At 50.0% G+C, this 23,520-nt stretch overlaps 1 protein-coding gene across 2 annotated transcripts; it reads left to right on the top strand.

The window, feature by feature from the left end:
* The first annotated feature begins 930 nt into the window (after positions 1-930).
* On the top strand, positions 931-23,175 carry RBBP5 (RB binding protein 5, histone lysine methyltransferase complex subunit). 2 transcript variants are annotated; one of them, XM_084220566.1, is made up of 14 exons: positions 931-972; positions 1,360-1,385; positions 2,591-2,763; positions 5,535-5,675; positions 7,663-7,825; positions 9,000-9,109; positions 9,246-9,365; positions 10,404-10,557; positions 10,684-10,755; positions 12,462-12,579; positions 14,465-14,534; positions 16,010-16,239; positions 17,326-17,523; positions 20,974-23,175. In XM_084220566.1, the coding sequence occupies exons 1-14, from the start codon at positions 954-956 to the stop codon at positions 20,997-20,999; spliced, it is 1,620 nt and encodes a 539-aa protein (XP_084076692.1). In that variant the 5' UTR covers positions 931-953; the 3' UTR covers positions 21,000-23,175. The 2 variants fall into 2 exon arrangements, with proteins under 2 accessions (XP_084076692.1, XP_084076691.1); XM_084220565.1 differs by having other exon boundaries at positions 20,971-23,175.
* Positions 23,176-23,520: the final 345 nt, after the last annotated feature.

The raw sequence follows: 23,520 nt of genomic DNA, 5'->3' as shown, positions 1-23,520 counted from the left end.
ATGGCCTCGGGATGGCGCCGGAGGAGCGGGAATGATGGAGGAGGAGGGAGCCCGAGCTCTGCCTGCGATTCCCGAGCTTTTCCCTGCTGGGGTTTTTGGGAATTCCCGGTGGGATTTTTTGGCGGGGGTTTTGGGTGTCCCGAGTTTATTTTCTCTGCCTGCCTGGAGCTGGGGTTTATTTTATTTTATTTTATTTTATTTTATTTTATTTTATTTTATTTTATTTTATTTTATTTTATTTTATTTTATTTTATTTTATTTTATTTTTTATTTTAAATTTTATTTATGTTTATTTTATTTTTTTACTTTATTCTTCTTTTTTTCTCTGGTTTTAATATATTATTTTTATAATTTTTATTATTTTGGTTTTATTTTTATTTATTTTTAATATTTTGGTTTCTATTTTTTATTATTTGATGTTGTATATTTTATTTTATAATTTTTATTATTTTTAAATTTTAATTGTATTTTATTTCCTTTTATTTTTTCTTTCCTTTTTTCCAAAAGCAGCCAGTCCTTTCCAGTAGAAATCCAGGCAATACCGGCAAGGGCCCAGCTTCCCCCTGGTATTTTAGTTAATTATTAGAATAAAAAATTATTTTAATTAATTTAATTACTGGTGCTACTTTTTTACCGCTCCCCCTTCCCGGAACCTTCCTGCGCGGCCGCGGGGCCCACCCGGCCTTTTCCGCGCGCTGCGCCGGGGCTGCCCGCCGCGCTGCCTGATCGCCGCCGCCCATTCCCGGCCCCGCCGCCGCGCCGGGAGCGAGCGGCGCCGCTCCCCGAGCCCGCCGGGAGGGGCGGGCGGAGCCGGCGAGGGAGGCGCCGGGAGGCGAGGCGGGAGCGGGGGAAAGGAGCGGCGGTTGGTCAGGCGAACGGCGAGGCGCGGCGCCGGGCAGGCCCCCGCGGGGTCCTTCGGCGACGGGAACGGAGGGAGCGGGAGCGGCGGCGCGATGAACCTGGAGCTGCTCGGTGCGGGCACCGGAGCGGGAACGGGAGCGGGAACCGGGGGAACGGGGCGGGAGAGGGAACGGGAACGGGAACCGGAGCGGGAACCGGAGCGGGAGCGGCAGGCGGCGGGAATGGCAGCGGGGAGGGAACGGGGGGCGGCGGGACGGCGGCGCCCCGAACCTGGAGCTGCTCGGTGCGGACGGGAGCGGGGGCGGCGCGGAACGGGAATGGGAACGGGAATGGGAATGAGGAGGGAGCGGGGGCGGCACCGGGAGCGGGGCTGGGCTGGAGCGGCGGGAGCGGGAATGGGGGCGGCGGTGCCGGTACCGGAGCGGAGCGGGGGAGCCGGGCAGGCTCGGCGGGGCCGCCCCTCGCTCAGCCGCCGCCTTCCCGTTCGTTCCTCCGCAGAGTCCTTCGGCCAGAACTACCCCGAGGTAACGGCGCCTGCCCGAGCATCCCCCGAGCATCCCCGGCGGGGCGGCCTGAGCGCGGCTCGGCGGCTCCGAGCGGCTCCGGCCGGGTCCGAGCGGGACCGGCTGGGTCCGGCCGGGTCTGGGGCGCTGGGCTGGGTCTGGCTGGGTCCGGGTGGGTCCGGGCGGGTCTGGCTGGGTGTCACCGTGTCTGATGGATCCTGGCCGGGCGCTGTCCCCACGCTGTCCCCGCACTGTCCCCTTGCAATCCCCACATTGTCCCTCTGCTGTCCCCGCACTGTCCCATGCTGTCCCCACTATCCCGTCCCTACACTGTCCCCCCTCTGTCCCCACTGTCCCACATTGTCTCTGCTGTCCCTGCGCTGTCCCCACCGTCCTCACAGTGTCCCTGCACTGTCCCCCCTCTGTCCCCACACTGTCCATGCTGTCCCTGTGCTGTCCCTGCAGTGTCCCTGTGCTGTCCACGCACTGTCCCCACTGTCCCCACCCTGTCTGTGCTGTCCCCATGCTGTCCCACATTGTCCCTGTGCTGTCCCCACCCTGTCTCACACTGTCCCCACTGTCCCCTCAGTGTCCCCAGTGTCCCCCGCGCTGTCCCCGCAGTGTCCCCGTGCTGTCCCTGTGCTGTCCCCATAGTGTCCCCACACTGTCCCTGCAGTGTCGCCGTGCTGTCCCCGCAGTGTTCCTGCGCTGTCCCCACAGTGTCCCCTTAGTGTCCCCGTGCTGTCCCCACGCTGTCCCCGTGCTGTCCCCACACTGTCCCCGCAGTGTCCCCAGTGTCCCCATGCTGTCCCCACTCTGTCCCCACACTGTCCCCAGTGTCCCGTGCTGTCCCCGTGCTGTCCCCGTGCTGTCCCCATGCTGTCCCCACACTGTCCCCAGTGTCCCCGCGCTGTCCCCGCACTGTCCCCACACTGTCCGTGTGTCCCCGCGCTGTCCCCACTCTGTCCCTGCAGTGTCCCCAGTGTCCCGTGCTGTCCCCGCGCTGTCCCCACACTGTCCCCGCACTGTCCCCAGTGTCCGTGTGTCCCCATGCTGTCCCCACTCTGTCCTCGCACTGTCCCCAGTGTCCGTGTGTCCCCGTGCTGTCCCCACACTGTCCCCAGTGTCCCGTGCTGTCCCCATGCTGTCCCCGCGCTGTCCCCACTCTGTCCCCACACTGTCCCCAGTGTCCCTACACTGTCCCCAGTGTTGGTGTGTCCGTGCAGGAGGCCGACGGCACGCTGGACTGCATCAGCATGGCGCTGACGTGCACCTTCAACCGCTGGGGCACGCTGCTGGCCGTGGGCTGCAACGACGGCCGCATCGTCATCTGGGACTTCCTGACGCGCGGCATCGCCAAGATCATCAGCGCCCACATCCACCCCGTCTGCTCCCTCTGGTGAGCCCACCTGGGATCCCAAAATCCCAAAATCCCACATCCACCCCGTCTGCTCCCTCTGGTGAGCGGGGATCCCACAATCCCAAAATCCCAGTGATCCCAAAATCCCACATCCACCCCGTCTGCTCCCTCTGGTGAGCCGGGATCCCAATGATCCCAAAATCCCAGCAATCCCCACATCCACCCCGTCTGCTCCCTCTGGTGAGCAGGGATCCCACAATCCCAGTGATCCCAGAATCCCCACATCCACCCCGTCTGCTCCCTCTGGTGAGCGGGGATCCCAATGATCCCAGAATCCCAGCAATCCCACATCCACCCCGTCTGCTCCCTCTGGTGAGCAAAGCCTGAGACTGTAGGAATCCCCCTGGAATCCCCCTGGAATTCCCATGGAATCCCCTAGAGTCCCCAGAGAATCTCCGTGGAATCTCCCTGGAATCCCTCAGGAATCCCCATGGAATCCCCAGCTCCTTTTCCCTCTGGCTGTATTTGACTCCTTTAAGGAATAACTTGATTGGAAATTCCCTGAACCCCTTTTCCCCCTGCCCTTTAAGGAATAACTATTGGGAATTCCCTGGGCTCCTTTTCCCCCCTGCCCCTTGAGGAATAACTGTTGGGAATTCCCTGGGCTCCTTTCCCCCCCTGCCCCTTTAAGGGATAACTTTAATGGGAATTCCTTGAGCTCCTTTTCCCCCTCCCCCTTAAGGAATACCTTTAATAGGAATTCCCTGAGTTCCTTTTCCCCCCTCACCTTTAAGGAATAACCTTTTTGGGAATTTCCTGGGTTCCTCTCCCCCCTGTCCCTCGAGGAATAACCTTTCTGGGAATTCCCTGCCCTCTGTCCCTTGAGGAATAACCTTTTTGGGAATTCCCTGGGCTCCTTTCCCCCCTGCCCCTCGAGGAATAACCTTTTTGGGAATTCCCTGCCCCCTGCCCCTTTAAAGAATAACCTTTTTGGGAATTCCCTGCCCCCTGCCCCTTGAGGAATAACCTTTTTGGGAATTCCCTGCCCCCTGCCCCTTAAGGAATAACTTTAATGGGAATTCCCTGGGCTCTTTTCCCCCTGCCCCTTGAGGAATAACCTTTTTGGGAATTCCCTGCCCCTCGAGGAATAACCCTTTTGGGAGTTCCCTGGGTTCCTCTCCCCCCTGCCCCTCGAGGAATAACCTTTTTGGGCATTCCCTGCCCCTGGAGGAATAACCTTTTTGGGAATTCCCTGCCCCTGGAGGAATAACCTTTTTGGGAATTCCCTGCCCCTGAGCAATAACCTTCTTGGGAATTCCCTGCCCCTGGAGCAATAACCTTTTTGGGAATTCCCTGCCCCTGAGCAATAACCTTTTTGGGAATTCCCTGCCCCCTGAGCAATAACCTTTTTGGGAATTCCCTGCCCCTGAGCAATAACCTTTTTGGGAATTCCCTGCCCCTGAGCAATAACCTTTTTGGGAATTCCCTGCCCCTCGAGGAATAACCTTTTTGGGAATTCCCTGCCCCCTGAGCAATAACCTTCTTGGGAATTCCCTGCCCCCTGCCCTTTAAGGAATAACCTTTTTGGGAATTCCCTGGGCTCCTTTTTTCGCCTCACCTTTAAGGGAGAACCTTTTTGGGAATTCCCTGGGCTCCTTTTCCTGCTGCCCCTCGAGGAATAACCTTTTTGGGAATTCCCTGCCCCTGAGCAACAACCTTTTTGGGAATTCCCTGCCCCTGGAGCAATAACCTTTTTGGGAATTCCCTGCCCCCTGAGCAATAACCTTTTTGGGAATTCCCTGCCCCCTGAGCAATAACCTTCTTGGGAATTCCCTGCCCCCTGCCCTTTAAGGAATAACCTTTTTGGGAATTCCCTGGGCTCCTTTTTTCGCCTCACCTTTAAGGGAGAACCTTTTTGGGAATTCCCTGGGCTCCTTTTCCTGCTGCCCCTCGAGGAATAACCTTTTTGGGAATTCCCTGCCCCTGAGCAACAACCTTTTTGGGAATTCCCTACCCCTGGAGCAATAACCTTTTTGGGCATTTCCTGCCCCTGAGCAATAACCTTTTTGGGAATTCCCTGCCCCTGAGCAATAACCTTTTTGGGAATTCCCTGCCCCTGGAGGAATAACCTTTTTGGGAATTCCCTGCCCCTGAGCAATAACCTTTTTGGGAGTTCCCTGCCCCTGGAGGAATAACCTTTTTGGGAATTCCCTGCCCTTTAAGGAATAACCTTTTTGGGAATTCCCTGCCCCTTGAAGAATAACCTTTCTGGGAATTCCCTGCCCCTTGAAGAATAACCTTTCTGGGAATTCCCTGCCCCTGAGCAATAACCTTTTTGGGAATTCCCTGCCCCCTTAAGGAATAACCTTTTTGGGAATTCCCTGCCCCCTGAGCAATAACCTTCTTGGGAATTCCCTGCCCCCTGCCCTTTAAGGAATAACCTTCTTGGGAATTCCCTGGGCTCCTTTTTTCCCCTCACCTTTAAGGGAGAACCTTTTTGGGAATTCCCTGGGCTCCTTTCCCCCCTGCCCCTCGAGGAATAACCTTTTTGGGCATTCCCTGCCCCTGAGCAATAACCTTTCTGGGAATTCCCTGCCCCCTGCCCTTTAAGGAATAACCTTTTTGGGAATTCCCTGCCCCCTGCCCCTTTAAAGAATAACCTTTTTGGGAATTCCCTGCCCCTCGAGGAATAACCTTTTTGGGAATTCCCTGCCCCTCGAATAACCTTTTTGGGAATTCCCTGCCCCCTGCCCCTTGAGCAATAACCTTTTTGGGAATTCCCTGCCCCTGGAATAACCTTTTTGGCGCAGCTGGAGCCGGGACGGGCACAAGCTGGTCAGCGCCTCCACCGACAACATCGTGTCGCAGTGGGACGTGCTGTCCGGGGACTGCGACCAGAGGTTCCGCTTCCCCTCGCCCATCCTCAAAGTCCAGTACCACCCCCGCGACCAGTAAGTGCCCTGCCAGGGGACTGGGATGCTCCCAGGGGGGTGGAGCCGCTGATTTTGGGGGTTTTTGGTGATTGTTGGGTGTGGGGGTGTGTTGGGTTTGGGTTTTTGGGAGGGAGCTCTTGGAAGTCGGTGTGGGAATGTGTCCTTGGGTTTAAAATTCCTGCAGAAACTCAGAGATGGAAAGAAATTAAAGAGGACCTGAACTGCACTTGATCCAGCTCACTGCTTTTTTTAGCTGGGAGTCCTTTTCCAAGATCTCCTCAATTCCTCAATCCAGCTTGATTTTTATTTTGCTGGGAATCCTTTTCCCAGATATCCCTCAATCCAGCTCGATGCTTTTTTAGCTCTAACCCTGGAAACCCTTCCCAAGATTTCTTGAATTCCTCGATCCAGCTCAGTGCATTTTTTGCTGAAAATCCTTCTTGATATCCTGAATTCTTCAATCCAGCTCCAGTTCAGTTTTTTTTTTTCTGGGAATCCTTTTCCAAGATGTTCCTCAATCCAGCTCAGTGTTTTTTAGCTCTAGCCATGAAAACCCTTCCCAAGATCTGAATCCCTCAATCCAGCTCGATGTTTTTTAGCTCTAACCATGGAAGCCCTTCCCAAGATCTCCTGAATTCCTCAATCCAGCTCAATGCATTTTTTGCTGGAAATCCTTTCCTGAGATCTCCTGAATTCCTAGATCCAGCTCAGTGATTTTTAGCTCTAACCATGGAAACCCTTCCCAGGATCTCCTGAATCCCTCAATCCAACTCAATGCTTTTTTTGCTGGAAATCCTTTTCCAAGACTCCTTCATCCAGCTCAATGTTTTTTAGCTCTAACCATGGAAACCCTTCCCAAGATCTCTTGAATCCCTCGATCCAGCTCAATGTGTTTTTTGCTGGGAAATCCTTCTCTGAGATCTCCTGAATCCCTCAATCCAGCTCAATGTTTTTTAGCTCTAACCATGAAAACCCTTCCCAGGATCTCCTGAATCCCTCGATCCAGCTCAATGTTTTTTAGCTTTAACCATGGAAACCCTTCCCAAGATCTGAATTCTTCAATCCAGTTCAATGTTTTTTAGCTCTAACCATGGAAGCCTTTCCCCAGGATCTCCTAAATTCCTTGGTCCAGCTCAATGCATTTTTTGCTGGGAAATCCTTCTCTGAGATCTCCTGAATCCCTCAATCCAGCTCAATGTTTTTTAGCTTTAACCATGGAAACCCTTCCCAAGATCTGAATTCTTCAATCCAGTTCAAGGTTTTTTAGCTCTAACCATGGAAGCCCTTCCCAGGATCTCTTGAATTCTTCAATCCAGCTTGATGTTTTTTAGCTCTAACCATGGGAGCCCTTCCCAAGATCTGAATCCCTCGATCCAGCTCGATGTTTTTTAGCTCTAACCATGGAAACCCTTCCCAGGATCTGAATCCCTCGATCCAGCTCAGTGCTCTTTAGCTCTAACCATGGGAGCCCTTCCCAAGATCTCCTGAATCCCTCAATCCAGCTCAATGTTTTTTAGCTCTAACCATGGAAACCCTTCCCAGGATCTGAGTTCCTCGGTCCAGCTCGATGTTTTTTAGCTCTAACCATGGAAACCCTTCCCAGGATCTGAATCCCTCAATCCAGCTCAATGTTTTTTAGCTCTAACCATGAAAACCCTTCCCAGGATCTCTTGAATCCCTCAATCCAGCTCAATGTTTTTTAGCTCTAACCATGAAAACCCTTCCCAGGATCTCTTGAATCCCTCAATCCAGCTCAATGTTTTTTAGCTCTAACCATGGAAACCCTTCCCAGGATCTGAATCCCTCGATCCAGCTCGATGTTTTTTAGCTCTAACCATGGAAACCCTTCCCAAGATCTGAATCCCTCAATCCAGCTCAATGTTTTTTAGCTCTAACCATGAAAGCCCTTCCCAAGATCTGAATCCCTCGGTCCAGCTCGATGTTTTTTAGCTCTAACCATGGAACCCAGAGCAGGCTGGAGTGCCACTTGGCCCTGCTGTTGCAGGAACAGGGTGCTGGTGTGTCCCATGAAGTCGGCCCCGGTGATGCTGACCCTGTCTGACTCCAAGCACGTGGTGCTGCCCGTGGACGACGACTCCGACCTCAACGTGGTGGCCTCGTTTGACCGGCGGGGGGAATACATCTACACTGGCAATGCCAAGGGCAAGGTCAGCCCCCTGCCCGGGCCCCTGGGCACCCCTGGCTGCCCCCAGGGCTGGGCTGGGCTGGGCAGCAGCGGGAATTGCCCCTGGAAAAGGAGGAATTGCCCCGGGGGGGTTTGGGGTCTGCGTGTCTGGAGGTGGCGCCGGGTGGGGATTGGGCACCTCGGTGGGTGAGGGGAGCAGGGAGGGGTTTGGGGAGCAGGGAAGGGTTTGGGGAGCAGTGGGGGGTTTGGGGAGCAGGGAGGGGCACAAGGAGGGGTTTGGGGAGCAGGGAGGGGCACAAGGAAGGATTTGGGGAGCAGGGAGGGGTTTGGGGAGCAGGGAGGGGCACAAGGAGGGGTTTGGGGAGCAGGGAGGGGCACAAGGAAGGATTTGGGGAGCAGGGAGGGGTTTGGGGAGCAGGGAGGGGCACAGGGAAGGATTTGGGGAGCAGGGAGGGGTTTGGGGAGCAGGGAGGGGCACAAGGAGGGGTTTGGGGAGCAGGGAGGGGCACAAGGATGGGTTTGAGGAGCAGGAAAGGGTTTGGGGAGCAGGGAGGGGTTTGGGGAACAGGGAGGGGTTTGGGGAGCAGGGAGGGGCACAGGGAGGGGTTTGGGGAGCAGGGAAGGGTTTGGGGAGCAGTGAGGGGCACAAAGAGGGGTTTGGGGAGCAGGGAAGGGTTTGGGGAACAGAGATAGTCACAGGTTTAGGTTTGGGAACAGAGATGGATTTGGAGGACAGGTATGGGGCAGAGGGTTTGAGGAACAGGTGAAGGGCAAGGGGAGGGATTTGGGGAGCAGGAATAGATTTGGGGAACAGGTGAGGCCACAGGAATGGGTTTGGGGAATGGGGACAGGCACAGCAATGTGTTTGGGAAGAGGTGAGGGGCACAGGGATTTAGGGAACGGGGACAGGGATGGCTTTAGGGGACAGGGACAGGCACAAGGGATGGCTTTGGCTCTAGACAGGTGTAGAGATGGCTTCAGGGTTTGGGGAGCAGGTGAGGCATTGCTTGAGGATCCTGGAGGGGTTTTCCAGCCTCAGGGATTCTGGGATCTTTGTCTGACTTTGGTTTTGACACATTTTTGGGATGTTTTCCTGGCGTTTCTGTCCCAGCAGCTCCCGCAGTGTCCCCAGGTGGGCTCCCAGGGTTCTGTTTCAGGTGAAGCCACTGATTGTTCTCTGTCTGCTCAATCTTCAGATCTTGGTCTTAAAAACAGACACTCAGGATCTTGTTGCTTCCTTCAGAGTGACCACAGGGACCAGCAACACCACGGCCATTAAATCCATCGAGTTCGCCCGCAAAGGGAGGTGAGCGCCCCGGGGGGGATCCCAGGGCTGCAGAGAGCTCCTCCAACCCCCCAGTTCTTCCACAGGGCAGGATCTGTCATTGATTGATTGATTGATTGATTGATGGGTTGGCTGTTCATTGATCTGTCCCCTGCAGCTGCTTCCTGATCAACACGGCCGACCGCATCATCCGCGTGTACGACGGGCGGGAGATCCTGACCTGCGGCCGCGACGGCGAGCCCGAGCCCATGCAGAAACTGCAGGACCTGGTCAACAGGTGGGGACAGCCTGGGGACAGGGCAGGGCTGGGGACAGCTTGGGGACAGGGCTGGGGACAGGACAGGGCTGGGGACAGCCTGGGGACAGGGCAGGGGCATGGGGACAGGGCAGGGCATGGGGACGGCGAGCCCGAGCCCATGCAGAAACTGCAGGACCTGGTCAACAGGTGGGGACAGCCTGGGGACAGGGCAGGGCTGGGGACAGCCTGGGGACAGGGCAGGGCTGGGGACAGCCTGGGGACAGGGCAGGGGCACTGGGGACAAGGCATGGGGACAGGGCAGGGCATGGGGACAGGTGAGGGGCACCAGAGAGGGGTTTGGGGAAGAATCTGAAAAATATAAAAGCTAAAACCTAAAATACAAAGCTTAACTAGTAGTAGTAGTAGTAGTACTACTACTACTACTACTATTAATAATAATAATAAAAAATAATTTAAAAAGCAGCCCCAGAACCTGAAGACCACAAAAGCTAAACCTGATCTATCCCACCCCTGTGTCCTGGCTGCAGGACCCCCTGGAAGAAGTGCTGCTTCTCGGGGGATGGATATAAAGCTTAAATATAAAAAATAATAATTAAAAAACCCCTTAAATATAAAAAATAATAATAAAAAAACCCCTTAACCATAAAAGCAGCCCAGAATCTGAAAACCCCCAAATCCTGAGCTGTCCCACCCCTGTTTCCTGGCTGCAGGACCCCCTGGAAGAAGTGCTGCTTCTCGGGGGACAGATATAAACCTTGAATATAAATAATAATTTAAAAAAATAATTAATAAATAATTAAAAATAAATAATAATAAATAAATAATAATTTTAAAAAACATAAAAACAGCCCAGAATCTGAAAACCCCCAAATCCTGAGCTGTCCCACCCCTGTGTCCTGGCTGCAAGACGCCCTGGAAGAAGTGTTGCTTCTCGGGGGACAGATATAAAGCTTAAATATAAACAATAACAATAAATATAAACCCCTTAACCATAAAAGCAGCCCAGAATCTGAAAACCCCCAAATCCTGAGCTGTCCCACCCCTGTTTTCCTGCAGGACCCCCTGGAAGAAGTGCTGCTTCTCGGGGGACGGCGAGTACATCGTGGCGGGCTCAGCGCGGCAGCACGCGCTCTACATCTGGGAGAAGAGCATCGGCAACCTGGTGAAGATCCTGCACGGCACCCGCGGCGAGCTGCTCCTGGACGTGGCAGTGAGCATCCCCCCGCTCCCTGGGGATCCCTGGGGTATGGGAATTCAGCTGGCACCGTTCCTCCTGTTTGCTAATTAAGGGTTGTTTCGGTTTTGTCCCCTCGCGTTCGCCGCCCGCCGGCGGCAGTGGCACCCGGTGCGGCCGATCATCGCCTCCATCTCCAGCGGGGTGGTTTCCATCTGGGCTCAGAACCAAGTGGTGAGTCAGGGCTGGGGTCATTCCCATGGGAATAGCGCCTGGAATGGGCTGGGCCGGGGGAATTTTGGCTGCTCCATCCTTGGAAGCGTCCCAGGCCAGGTCGGAGCAACCTGGGATGGGGAGAAGTGTGGAGCTTCCAACCCAAAGCATTCCAGGATTGCCTGTGCTGGTTTGGATGGGATTTTGGGAATAAATCCATTCCTGGGAGGGGCTGGGATGGGGATTTTGGGAATAAATCCATTCCTGGGAGGGGCTGGGATAGGGATTTTGGGAATAAATCCATTCCTGGGAGGGTCTGGGATGGAATTCCCCATGGAGCTGTGGCTGCTCCATCCTTGGAAGCGTCCCAGGCCAGGCTGTAGCAGCCTGGGATAGAGAGAAGTGTGGAGCTGGTGATCCCTTCCAACACGAACCAGTCCAGGATTGCCTGTGCTGGTTAGGATGGGATTTTGGGAATAAATCCATTCCTGGGAGGGGCTGGGATGGAATTCCCAGAGGAGCTGTGGCTGCTCCATCCTTGGAAGCGTCCCATGCCAGGTCGAAGCAACCTGGGATGGGGACAAGTGTGGAGCTTCCAAGCCAAAGCATTCCAGGATTTCATGGGCTCAGAACCAAGGGGTGAGTCAGGGCTGGGGTCATTCCCATGGGAACAGGGCCTGGAATGGGCTGGTCCAGGGGAATTTTGGCTGCTCCATCCTTGGAAGCGTCCCAGGCCAGGTCGGAGCAGCCTGGGATGGGGAGAAGTGTGGAGCTTCCAACCCAAAGCATTCCAGGATTGCCTGTGCTGGTTTGGATGGGATTTTGGGAATAAATCCATTCCTGGGAGGGGCTGGGATGGGGATTTTGGGAATAAATCCATTCCTGGGAGGGTCTGGGATGGAATTCCCAGAGGAGCTGTGGCTTCTCCATCCCTGGGAGTGTCCCAGGCCAAGTTGTAGCAGCCTGGGATAGAGAGAAGTGTGGAGCTGGTGATCCCTTCCAACACAAATCAGTCCAGGATTCCCTTTGTTGGTTTGGGATGGGATTTTGGGAATAAATCCTTCCCTGGGAGGGGCTGGGATGGAATTCCCCATGGAGCTGTGGCTGCTCCATCCCTGGGAGTGTCCCAGACCAGGTTGAAGAGTGAATAAAATGGGTAAAATGGATCAAAAGGCACCTTGGGGTGGTGGGAGGTGTCCCTGCCCAAGGATTTAAGCTCCTTTTCCCCCCAAACCCATCTGGAATTCCATCATTCCATAATTCCCTGTGGGCTCAGTTTTTGTGTGCTGAAATCCTCTGTGAGTTCCCATCCCAACTCAGTTTTGCTTCCCTGCTTCATTTGAATTTGGGATTTCGAGCTCAAAACTCTCCAGCTCAGCTTTGGATTCATCCCTGAAACTCCATCCCTGGGATATTTTCCATGGAATTGTCCCCTCTAATTCCAGGGATGATCCAGGTGGATTCCTTGATTTTTTTAATGCTTTTATGGGATTTCCCTCAATTTTTTAATGCTTTTATTGTATTTTAATGAGATTGCAGATCCATAAAATAATTCAGGTTGGAAAAACCCTCCCAGATCCCCAATTCCAGCCATTCCCAACTTTTTCCCTTGTCCATCCATATTTTAAACCCCTCCAGGATTTTTAATTCCTCGAAATTCCAGGGATCCAAGGAATCCTGTGCTGTTTGTTTATATTAAAATTGCTTTTTTATGAATTTTTTTTCAGGAAAACTGGAGTGCTTTTGCCCCTGATTTCAAGGAGTTGGATGAAAATGTGGAATATGAGGAGAGGGAATCAGAATTTGACATCGAGGATGAGGATAAGAGCGAGCCAGAGCAGACAGGTGCTGCCCAAAAAATTCCCAAAAAAGTTCTCAAAAATCACCCAAAAAATTCACTAAAAATCCCTCAAAAATTCACCAAAAATTCCCCAAAAAGTTCTCAAAAATTCACCAAAAATTCCCAAAAAGTTCTCAAAGAATCCCCCAAAAATTCACCAAAAATTCCCCAAAAAGTTCTCAAAAAATGCCCAAAAAATTCCCCCAAAATTCCCCAAAAAGTTCTCAAAAAATTCCCCAAAAATTCACCAAAAATTCCCAAAAAGTTCTCAAAGAATCCCCCAAAAATTCACCAAAAATTCCCCAAAAAGTTCTCAAAAAAATTCCCCCAAAACTCCCCAAAAAGTTCTCAAAAAAATCCCCCAAAATTCCCAAAAAGTTCTCAAAGAATCCCCCAAAAATTCACCAAAAATTCCCCAAAAAGTTCTCAAAAAATTCCCAAAAAATTAACCAAAAATTCCCAAAAAAGTTCTCAAAAAATTCCCCCAAAATTCCCCAAAAAGTTCTCAAAAAATTCCCCCAAAATTCCCCAAAAAGTTCTCCAAAAATTCCCCCAAAATTCCCCAAAAAAGTTCTCAAAAATTCCCCAAAATTCCCCCCAAGTTCCCCAAAAATTTCTCAAAAAATTCCCCCAAAATTCCCCAAAAAGTTCTCAAAAAATCCCAAAAAAATTCACCAAAAATTCCCCAAAAAGTTCTCAAAAAATCCCCCCAAAATTCCCCAGGAATTCCCAAAAAAGTTCTTAAAAATTCACCAAAAATTCCCAAAAAGTTCTCAAAAATACCAAAAAAATCCCAGATCCTGCTTGGCCACCTGGTGGTGCCCAAAATCCAGGAGAAAATAAAATAAATAAAACCTGGAATGTGAAAAATTATGATAATAAGAATTATTCCTTGTTAATTATTCCTATTAAAACACTTCCCATAATTTAATTAATTTGATTTTAGCAATTTTTAAAAAATATTAATAATTTGATGTTTGTTTTCTGCTTTAATGGGAAATATTTTAAATTTATTTTGTGCTGTAATAAAATGTTTTAAATTCGTTTTGTGCTTTAATAGGAATTATTTTAGGGCTTTTTTCTGTTTTAAAAGGAAATAATTTAAGTTTGTTTTGTGCTTTAATAGGAATTATTTTAGATTTGTTTCCTCCTTAAATAGAAAATATTTTAGGGGTTTAATATGAGTTACTTTAGGTTTGGTTTTTGCATTATTAAGAAATATTTTAGATTTATTTTTTGCTTTAATAAGAAATATTTAAGTTTGTTTTAATATGAATTTTTGCAGGCTTGTTTTGTGCTATAACAGAAAATATTTTAGATTTATTTTTTGCTTTAATAAGAATTATTTAAATTTGTTTTGTGCTTTAATATGGGTTACTTATGGTTTGTGTTTTATTAAGAAATATTTTAGATTTGTTTTTTGCTTTAATAGGAATTATTTAAATTTGTTTTGTGCTTTAATATGAGTTACTTGTGGTTTGTGTTTTATTAAGAAATATTCTAGTTTTATTTTTTGCTTTAATAGGAATTATTTAAGTCTGTTTTAATATTAATTTTTGCAGGCTTGTTTTGTCCTATAACAGGAAATATTTTAGATTTATTTTTTGCTTTAATAAGAAATATTTAAGTTTGTTTTAATATGAATTATTGCAGGCTTGTTTTGTGCTATAACAGGAAATATTTGAGATTTGTTTTTTTGCTTTAATAGGAATTATTTTAGTTTGTTTTGTGCTTAATTATGAATTATTTTTGGCTCATTTTGTGCCATAGTGGGAAATTTTTCAGTGGGGTTTTTTAGGGTTTTTCCTGCTGGGACAGGAAATTCTCCAGGTTATTTTTTGCTGTTCCAGGTGCTTTTCCTGCCTTTAATTCCCCTTTTCCCTGCCCCAGGTGCAGATGCTGCCGAGGATGAGGAGGTGGACGTGACCAGCGTGGATCCCATCGCCGCCTTCTGCAGCAGGTGCCAGGCCTGGGGTCACCCCGAGCTCGTTAATGGCACTAATTAACTTAATTAACCTCATGGAACTGCCCCTCCTGCACCACAGCGTTCCCTTGAGGAAACACAGCGTTCCCTTTAAACATTCCTCTCGCAAATCCCAAAATTCCCATCCCAAACCCCAAAATTCCCATTCCAAATGCCATTTCAAATCCCAAAATTCCTGTTCTAAACCCCATCCCAAACCCAAGAAATTCCCACCCCAAACTCCATTCCAAACTCCATCTTGAACCCCAAAATTCCCATCCCAAACCCCAAAACTCCCATTCCAAACCCCAAAACTCCCTTTTCAAACCGCCAACCCCCACCATCCCCACCCCAAACCCCACTCCAACCCCTCTAACCCCCAAAATTCCCATCCCAAACCCCCAAACCCCATCCCAAACCCCAAAACTCCCATCCCAAACCCCCAAACAGCACCCCAAACCCCAAAAGTCCCATCCCAAGCCCCCTTCCCACCCCAAACCCCCAAACCCCACCCCCACCCCACCCCAAACCCCAAAATTCCCACCCCAAACCCCACCCCAAACCCCAAAAGTCCCATCCCAAACCCCCTTCCCACCCCAAAACTCCCATTCCAAACCCCAAAACTGCCATCCCAAACCCCCAAGCCCCATCCCAAACCCCAAACCCCAAACCCCATCCCAAACCCCAAACCCCCAAACCCCACCCCAAACCCCACACCCCCCAGCTCCCCCCAGCCGCTCTGTCCGTCTGTCCGCAGTGACGACCCCAAACCCCACACCCCAAACCCCACACCCCTCAGCTCCCTCCCCAGCGGCGCTGTCCGTGTGTCCGGCAGCGACCACCCCAGACCCCAAACCCCAAACCCCACCCCGCAGCTCTGGCCCAGCGGCGCTGTCCGTGTGTCCCACAGTGACGACCCCAAACCCCACCCCAAACCCCACACCCCACCCCAAACCCCACCCCAAACCCCAAACCCCGCCCCCCTCAGCTCCCCCCCAGCCGCTCTGTCCGTCTGTCCGCAGTGACGACCCCAAACCCCAAACCCCAAACCCCGCCCCCCTCAGCTCCCCCCCAGCCACTCTGTCCGTCTGTCCGGCAGCGACCACCCCAAACCCCAAACCCCACACCCCACACCCCCCAGCTCCCCCCAGCCGCTCTGTCCGTCTGTCCGGCAGTGACCACCCCAAACCCCAAACCCCGCCCCCCTCAGCTCCCCCCCAGCCGCTCTGTCCGTCTGTCCGCAGTGACGACCCCAAACCCCAAACCCCAAACCCCGCCCCCCTCAGCTCCCTCCCAGCCGCTCTGTCCGTCTGTCCGGCAGTGACCACCCCACACCCCGCCCCCCTCAGCTCCCCCCCAGCCGCTCTGTCCGTCTGTCCGGCAGTGACGACCCCAAACCCCAAATCCCATCCCAGACCCCACACCCCACACCCCCCAGCTCCCCCCAGCCGCTCTGTCTGTCTGTCCGGCAGTGACGAGGAGCTGGAGGACGCGCGGGCGCTGCTGTACCTGCCCATCGCGCCCGAGGTGGAGGATCCCGAGGAGAGCCCCTACGGGCCCCCGCCCGAGGCCCTGCCCGGCGCCGGCCCCGACGACGGCCTGGGCCCCGACAGGAAACGGCCCGGCGGCCCCGACGGGCCCCAGAACCCCAAGAAAAAACCCAAAACCACCAACATCGAACTGCAGGGAGTCCCCAACGACGGTGGGTGGGAGGTGGGGGGTGAAACCGAGGGGGTTGGGGTGATCCTGAAGGGTTTGGGGGGTGATCCCGAGGGGTTTGGGGTGTTGGGGGTGATCCCAGGGGGTTTGGGGTTTGGGGGGTGATCCCGAGGGGTTTTGGGGGTGATCCCAGGGGGTTTGGGGTGTTGGGGGGTGATCCCAGGGGGTTTGGGGTTTGGGGGGTGATCCCGAGGGGTTTGGGGTTTGGGGTCTGATCTCAAGGGGTTTGGGGGGGGATCTCAAGGGGTTTGGGGGTCTGATCCCGAGGGGTTTGGGGGGGGATCTCAAGGGGTTTGGGGTTTGGGGGGTGATCCCCAGGGGGTTTGGGGTATTTGGGTTGATCCTGAAGGGTTTGGGGGGTGATCCCGGGGGGTTTAGGGTCTGATCTCAAGGGGTTTGGGGGATGATCCCCAGGGGTTTGGGCTTTGGGGGGTGATCCCAGGGGGTTTGGGGTCAGATCTCGAGGGGTTTGGGGTTTGGGGGGTTATCCCGAGGGGTTTGGGGTTTGGGGGGTGATCCCCAGGGGTTTGGGGTGTTAAAGGGTGATCCCGAGGGGTTTTGGGGCGTTGGGAAGGGTCTGATCAGGATTTCAGGGTTTTGGGGCATTGGGAGAGATCTGATCCAGAATTTCAGGGATTTGGAGCATGGGGAGGGTTCAAATCCCAAGGGTTTTAGGGCTTTGGGAGGAATCTAATCCCAAGGGGTTTGGGGTATTGGGAAGGATCTGATCCCAAGGCTTTTAGGGCTTTAGGAGGGATTTAATCCTGAGGGGTTTTGGGATGTTGGGAGGGTCTGATCCCAAAGGTTTTAGGGCATTGGGAGGGATCTGATCCCAAAGGTTTTAGGGCATTTGGAGGGATCTGATCCCAAAGGTTTTAGGGCATTGGGAGGGATCTAATCCCAAGGCTTTTGGGGTGTTGAGAAGAATCCAACCCCAAAGATTTTAGTGCACTGGGAGGGATCCAATCCAGCATTTCAGACTTTCAGGATATTGAGACCGACCTAACCCCAAAATCTCCAAATTTCACCTCCCCCAAACCCCAAATCCCCCCTTATTATCCCCCCCCAGAGGTTCACCCGCTGCTGGGCGTGAAGGGCGACGGCAAATCCAAGAAGAAGCAGGCGGGCAGGCCCAAGGGCTCCAAAGGGAAAGACAAAGATTCCCCATTTAAACCCAAACTCTACAAAGGGGACAGAGCAGCGGCTCTGCCCCTGGAGGCAGCGGCCAAGGGAAAGGTGCAGGCGGAGCTGGGCCAGCCCCTGACAGGTAAGGACGGTGGCACCGCCCAGGTGGCCTCGCTTTTGTCACCCCCGCGTCACCCAGCGTCACCCGCTCCACGCTCGGCTGCTGGCAAGGAGAGGCGAAATGGGATTTTTATGGGGGGGGATTGGAATTAAAGTGGATTTTTATGGGGGGGAATTGGAATTAAATCGGATTTTTTAATGGGAAATTGGAATTAAATTGGATTTTTTGGGGGTTTTTTTGGGGGGAATTGGAATTAAATTGGATTTTTTGGGGGGCAAGGTGCAGGCGGAGCTGGGCCAGCCCCTGACAGGTAAGGACGGTGGCACCGCCCCGGTGGCCTCGCTTTTGTCACCCCCGCGTCACCCAGCGTCACCCGCTCCACGCTCGGCTGCTGGCAAGGAGAGGCAAAATGGGATTTTTATGGGGGGGATTGGAATTAAAGTGGATTTTTATGGGGGGGAATTGGAATTAAATCGGATTTTTTAATGGGAAATTGGAATTAAATTGGATTTTTTGGGAGTTTTTTTTGGGGGGAATTGGAATTAAATTGGATTTTTTGGGGGAGAAATTGGAATTAAATTTGATTTTTATGGGGGGGAAATTGGAATTAAATTGGATTTTTTGGGGTTTTTTTTAGTGGGAAATTGGAATTAAATTGGATTTTTTTTTGGTGGGAAATTGGAATTAAATCGAATTAAATTGGATTTTTAGGGGATTTTTTTGGTGGGAAATTGGAATTAAATCGGATTTTTTTAGGGGGTGTTTTGGTGAGATATTGGGATTAAATCGGATATTTTTGGTGGGAAATTGGAATTCAATTGGATTTTTTTGGTGAGAAATTGGAATTCAATTGGATTTTTTTTAGGGTGATTTGGTGGGACATTGGAATTAAATCCGATTTCTTGGAGGTCTTTTGGTGGGAAATTGGAATTAAATTGGATTTTTTTTGGTGGGAAATTGGAATTAAATCGGATTTTTTTGGGGGTGTTTTGGCGGGAAATTGGAATTAAATTGGATTTTTAGGGGGTTTTTTTTGTGGGAAATTGGAATTAAATTGGATTTTTTTAGGGGGTGTTTTGGTGGAATATTGGAATTAAATTCTCCAATTTCCTCCTTTTTTGGGGGAAATTTCCTCTTTTTTGGGGGGAAAAGCTCCTCCAGGCCCAGCACAGAGAGCACAATTTTAGCTGCAATGATGATTTTTAAAAATAAGATTTTAATCCAAAACTCAACTCCAGCTCCAAAGATGAATTTGATGGATCAAATTCTGCATTTCCTTGATTCCAGCAGCTGCTGCCGTGGATTTTAGGAATTCAGGAATTATTTGAATTCCTTTAATTCCTTTAAATTCCAGGATTTATTCCCTTTTTTTCCCCTCCCCTTCCTGCTCAGCTCCTTGTTGTTGTTGCTTGTTCTGATCTTTGTTTTTTTCCAGGAATGGGAATTTTTGATGGGAAAACCTTGGGAATGTTCTTTGGGAATGTTTCCACCTGGAAAAAAAATCCAGGATTGGAGCAGCCAGGAGCATCCCGGGGTTGGATTTGGGTGGGATTTGTCTCTTGAGGGGGGGAATTTTGGGGGGATTTTCCAAGATTTTTGTGGATTTTCGAGGATGGCACCTGGATCCTCACAGGGATGATTAATTATTGCTTTCATCATGCTAATTAACATAATTAACAACAGAAATGAGAAAGGATCGTGGCCTGGGAGGTGGAAAATTGGGATTTTTCCAAGAATTCCAATCCTTCCAAATGGTGCAGGATCCTTGGATTTTCCATCTTGGGGGGGCTGCTCACAGAAAAAAAAAATATTTAATTTTTAATTACCATTTAATTTTTGATTACTATTTAATTTTTGATTACATTTAATTTTTAATTAACATTTCCTTACCTGGGGGGTGCTGACTGTAACTTTTGTACCCATCTGCTCTCCCTAATTCCTGCTTTTCTTTGGAAATCCCATTCCCAACCCTTCTGGAAATTCCCATTTTCCCTGCATTTCTCTTTTGTTCCCTGCATTTCCCTTTTTTTTTCAACATTTCCCATTTCCCCCTGCAATTCCCATTTTCCCCCTACATTTCCCATTTTCCCACTGCAATTCCCATTCCCCTGCAATTCCCATCCCCCTACAATTCCCAATTCCCATTTCCCCTACATTTCCCATTTCCCATTTCCCCCACAATTCCCATTCCCCCTACAATTCCCATTTCCCCTGCAATTCCCATTTCCCCTGCATTTCCCATTTTTTTCTACAATTCCCGTTTTCCCCCTGCAATTCCCATTTCCCCTACAATTCCCATTTTCCCCCCACATTTCCCATTTCCCCCCTATATTTCCCATTCCCCCTACAATTTCCATTTCCCCTACAATTCCCATTTCCCCCTACTTTTCCCATTTCCCCTGCATATCCCTTTTTTTCCTCTGCATTTCCCATTTCCCCTACAATTCCCATTTCCCTCTACAATTCCCATTCCCCCTGCAATTCCCATTTTCCCCCTACATTTCCCATTTCCCCTACATTTCTGATTTCCCATTTCCCATTTCCCCTACATTTCCCATTTTTTCCCCTGCATTTCCCATTTTCCCCCCACAATTCCCATTTCCCATTCTCCCCCTACAATTCCCATTTCCCCTACAATTCCCATTTCTCCCCCCACAATTCCCATTTCCCAATTCCCATTTTTCCCCCCACAATTCCCATTTTTCCCCCACAATTCCCATTTCTCCCCCCACAATTCCCATTTCCCAATTCCCATTTTTCCCCTACATTTCCCATTTTCCCCCACAATTCCCATTTCCCCCACAATTCCCATTCCCCCCACAATTCCCATTCCCCCCACAATTCCCATTTTTCCCCCTATATTTCCCATTTTCCCCCACAATTCCCATTCCCCCTACAATTCCCATTTCCCCTACATTTCCCATTTCCCCCACAATTCCCATTTCCCCTACATTTCCCATTTCCCCCACAATTCCCATTTCCCCCCACAATTCCCATTTTTCCCCCTATATTTCCCATTTTCCCCCACAATTCCCATTCCCCCACAATTCCCATTTCCCAATTCCCATTTCCCCCACAATTCCCATTCCCCCCACAATTCCCATTTCCCAATTCCCATTTCCCCCCACAATTCCCATTTCCCAATTCCCATTTCCCCCACAATTCCCATTTCCCCCACAATTCCCATTTCCCAATTCCCATTTTTCCCCACAATTCCCATTTCCCAATTCCCATTCCCCCCACAATTCCCATTTCCCATTTCCCATTTCCCCCACAATTCCCATTTCCCAATTCCCATTTCCCCTACATTTCCCATTTCCCAATTCCCATTCTCCCCACAATTCCCATTCCCAATTCCCATTTCCCCACAATTCCCATTCCCCCCACAATTCCCATTTTCCCCCCCAATTCCCGTTTCCCCGCCCGCCCGGCGCCGCTCACCCACCTTTCCCGCTCTGCTCTCTTCAGCAGGTGGTGCAATCTCAGAGTTGCTATGAAGCCTCTCCCTCCTCTCCCCGTCTCCTTTCCTCTCTCGGCTCCCCAAGGCTGGAATTCCCAGGCAGGACTGGCACTGACAGAATTCCAAGGATTTCAGGGAGTGATTTGGGGCGGGAGTGACTCTGCCAGCGGGAGCAGCTCCGTCCGTCGGGCTGGGACTCGGCTCCGGCCGGGAATTTTTTGGGGGACAAATCCCAAAGTGACCTGAGCCCCTTCCCTGCCACTCCAGAGCCTCTCCACCTTTTTATCTCCCAAAATCTCTCAGCATTCCTGGATGGAAGAACGGATTCCTGACTTTTCCAGCTGGGAATTCCCAACTCTCTGGAGCCCTGCTGATCCCAGCTCGGATTTTCAGGAATTTCCAGTGGGATTTGAGGAGCTGGAGCCCCTCTGGAATCTGCCTTGGTTTTGTGTTTGTTTTTCCCGCTCTGCCAGTGGCAGAAGGAGCAGCTTTAGATAAAAAAATGTCATTTTCCAATGTTTTTTTTTTCCCAGCCTGTGATTCCCAAAGCTCTGCTGGAATTCCCTCCTGTCCTTTCCAATGGTTTTGTTCCTTCTCTGTTTCCTTGGGAAATTCTCCTCCAGGAATATCCAGGCTCCTCCTTGATAAATGAAAACCAAATTTTTTTTAATTTTTTTTTTTTGGTCAGAACTGAAGCAGAACTTTTCCAAAGGGTTTCTGGTTTTTCCCACTTATGGGTTAAAAACAGAATCTGGCAGCTCATTCCCCAACTTTTATTCCTTCAGGAATTCCTGTGGGAATGGGAATGGCACTTTCCCTGTCCAGCACTGGCACCTCTCATCCCACACCAACATCCTGATCAGAGGAGATTTCATTCCTAAATCCCTTTTTTTCCCCCCAGACTTTGGAATTTCATTGCCCTCAGTGGAATTTTTGGGATTATCAGGAGTTATTTAAATTTCCTGCGTGTCCTGCAGACATTAAAAGCAGGAAGGGAGTTGGAAAATGATGAATTTTGCAGAGGTATAAAAAAATGAGGAGAGAGAAAACATTTGGAAAATCAGAGGTTTTGAAATTTTTCAAAACTTGATGTTTTCATTCCCAGCTTTGGGGACATTTGGGGAAATCTATGACCACGAGTGTAAAATTCCTTTTTTTTTTTTGGTTCTTTTTGTTTGTGGGGTGACTCTGCTGTGCCAAACCCACCCTGGGGGCTGGGCCTGACCCCCCAAATTAAAAATGGCCAGGCCAAGGTTCTGCAGGTTGGGTAAAAGCATCGAATCCACCCCAAACTCAGCCCCCCTGTACAGTGTAAATGCCTTTGTTTATTCCCACCCTTATTTCCTGCTCTGTTCTCATTTTATTTCCATCCTTATTTTATTTTCTGCTTTTTTCCCATCTTTGTTGTATTTCCTGGCTTATCCTCATCCTTATTTTATTTCCCAGTTTGTTTCCATCCTTATTTTCTGTCCTGGTTATTCCCATCTTTATTTTATTTCCTGCTTTATTCTCATTTTCTTTCCTGGTTATTCCTTTATTTTATTTTATTTTATTTTATTTTATTTTATTTTATTTTATTTTATTTTATTTTATTTTATTTTATTTTATTTTATTTTATTTTATTTTATTTTATTTTATTTTATTTTATTTTATTTTAATTTTCCTGCCTTATTCCCATCTCTGTTTTATTTCTCACTTCATTCCCATCTTTATTTTATTTCCTGCTTTGTTCCCATCCTTATTTTAATTTCTTTCCTGGTTATTCCCATCCTTATTTTCTTTCTTGGTTTGTTCCCATCTTTATTTTATTTCCTGCTTATTCCCATCTTTATTTTATTTCCTGCTTTGTTCCCATCTTTATTTTATTTCCTGGTTATTCCCATCTTTATTTTATTTCCTGCTTATTCCCATCTTTATTTTATTTCCTGCTTTGTTCTCATCTTTATTTCCTGATGTATTCCCATCCTTATTTTATTTCCTGGTTATTCCCATCTTTATTTTATTTCCTGATTGATTCCCACCCTTATTTTATTCCCTGGTTTTGTACAATATTGGAGCAGCTCCTGCAGTGGTGGTGGTTCTGTGTTTGTAAATAAAGAGGTACCTTCCATTTCCTAAAATCCATTTCCTAAAATTCCTACATCTTGGCTTTTCCATGCAAAAGTTGGGGGTTTCTGTCGTGCTGGAATTTGGGGATCCCTCAAACACGCCGTGTTTGGGGTTTTTAGGTTATTTTTTGTTGGTTTTAGTGAAGGGAGAGGAGTGAAGCTGGAGTAAAACCAAACCCTGAGTGCTCAGGGAACGGAATTCCCAGAGAATCCGTGGCTGTCCCAGGGGTTTGGAGCATCCTGGGGTGGTGCAATGGGTGGGATTTGAGGTCCCTTCCCACCCAAAGCAGTCTGGAATTCCCAGATCCCGGAGTGCACCTGGAGCTGGGAGGGGAAGGCAGCTCCAGGGGAGATTGGGGCTGGAAAATCCTCCTGGAGCTTTGGGAATTCCTCAGTTCAGTCTGAGGAGTGCGAGGAAGGGAAATGGATCTGGATGTTCAGCAGGGGCAA

Source organism: Fringilla coelebs, assembly GCF_963513975.1.
Source record: "Fringilla coelebs genome assembly, chromosome: 23".
NCBI classification, from domain to species: Eukaryota; Metazoa; Chordata; class Aves; order Passeriformes; family Fringillidae; genus Fringilla; species Fringilla coelebs.
Note: the sequence above shows the minus strand (reverse complement) of the source record. Positions and strands in the feature narration are given on the sequence as shown.

Coding starts and splice junctions, on each gene's coding strand:
- RBBP5 (XM_084220565.1), top strand. Junction 12,580..14,464: donor GAGCGAGCCAGAGCAGACAG/GTGCTGCCCAAA, acceptor TCCCTGCCCCAG/GTGCAGATGCTGCCGAGGAT. Junction 14,535..16,009: donor ATCGCCGCCTTCTGCAGCAG/GTGCCAGGCCTG, acceptor TCTGTCCGGCAG/TGACGAGGAGCTGGAGGACG.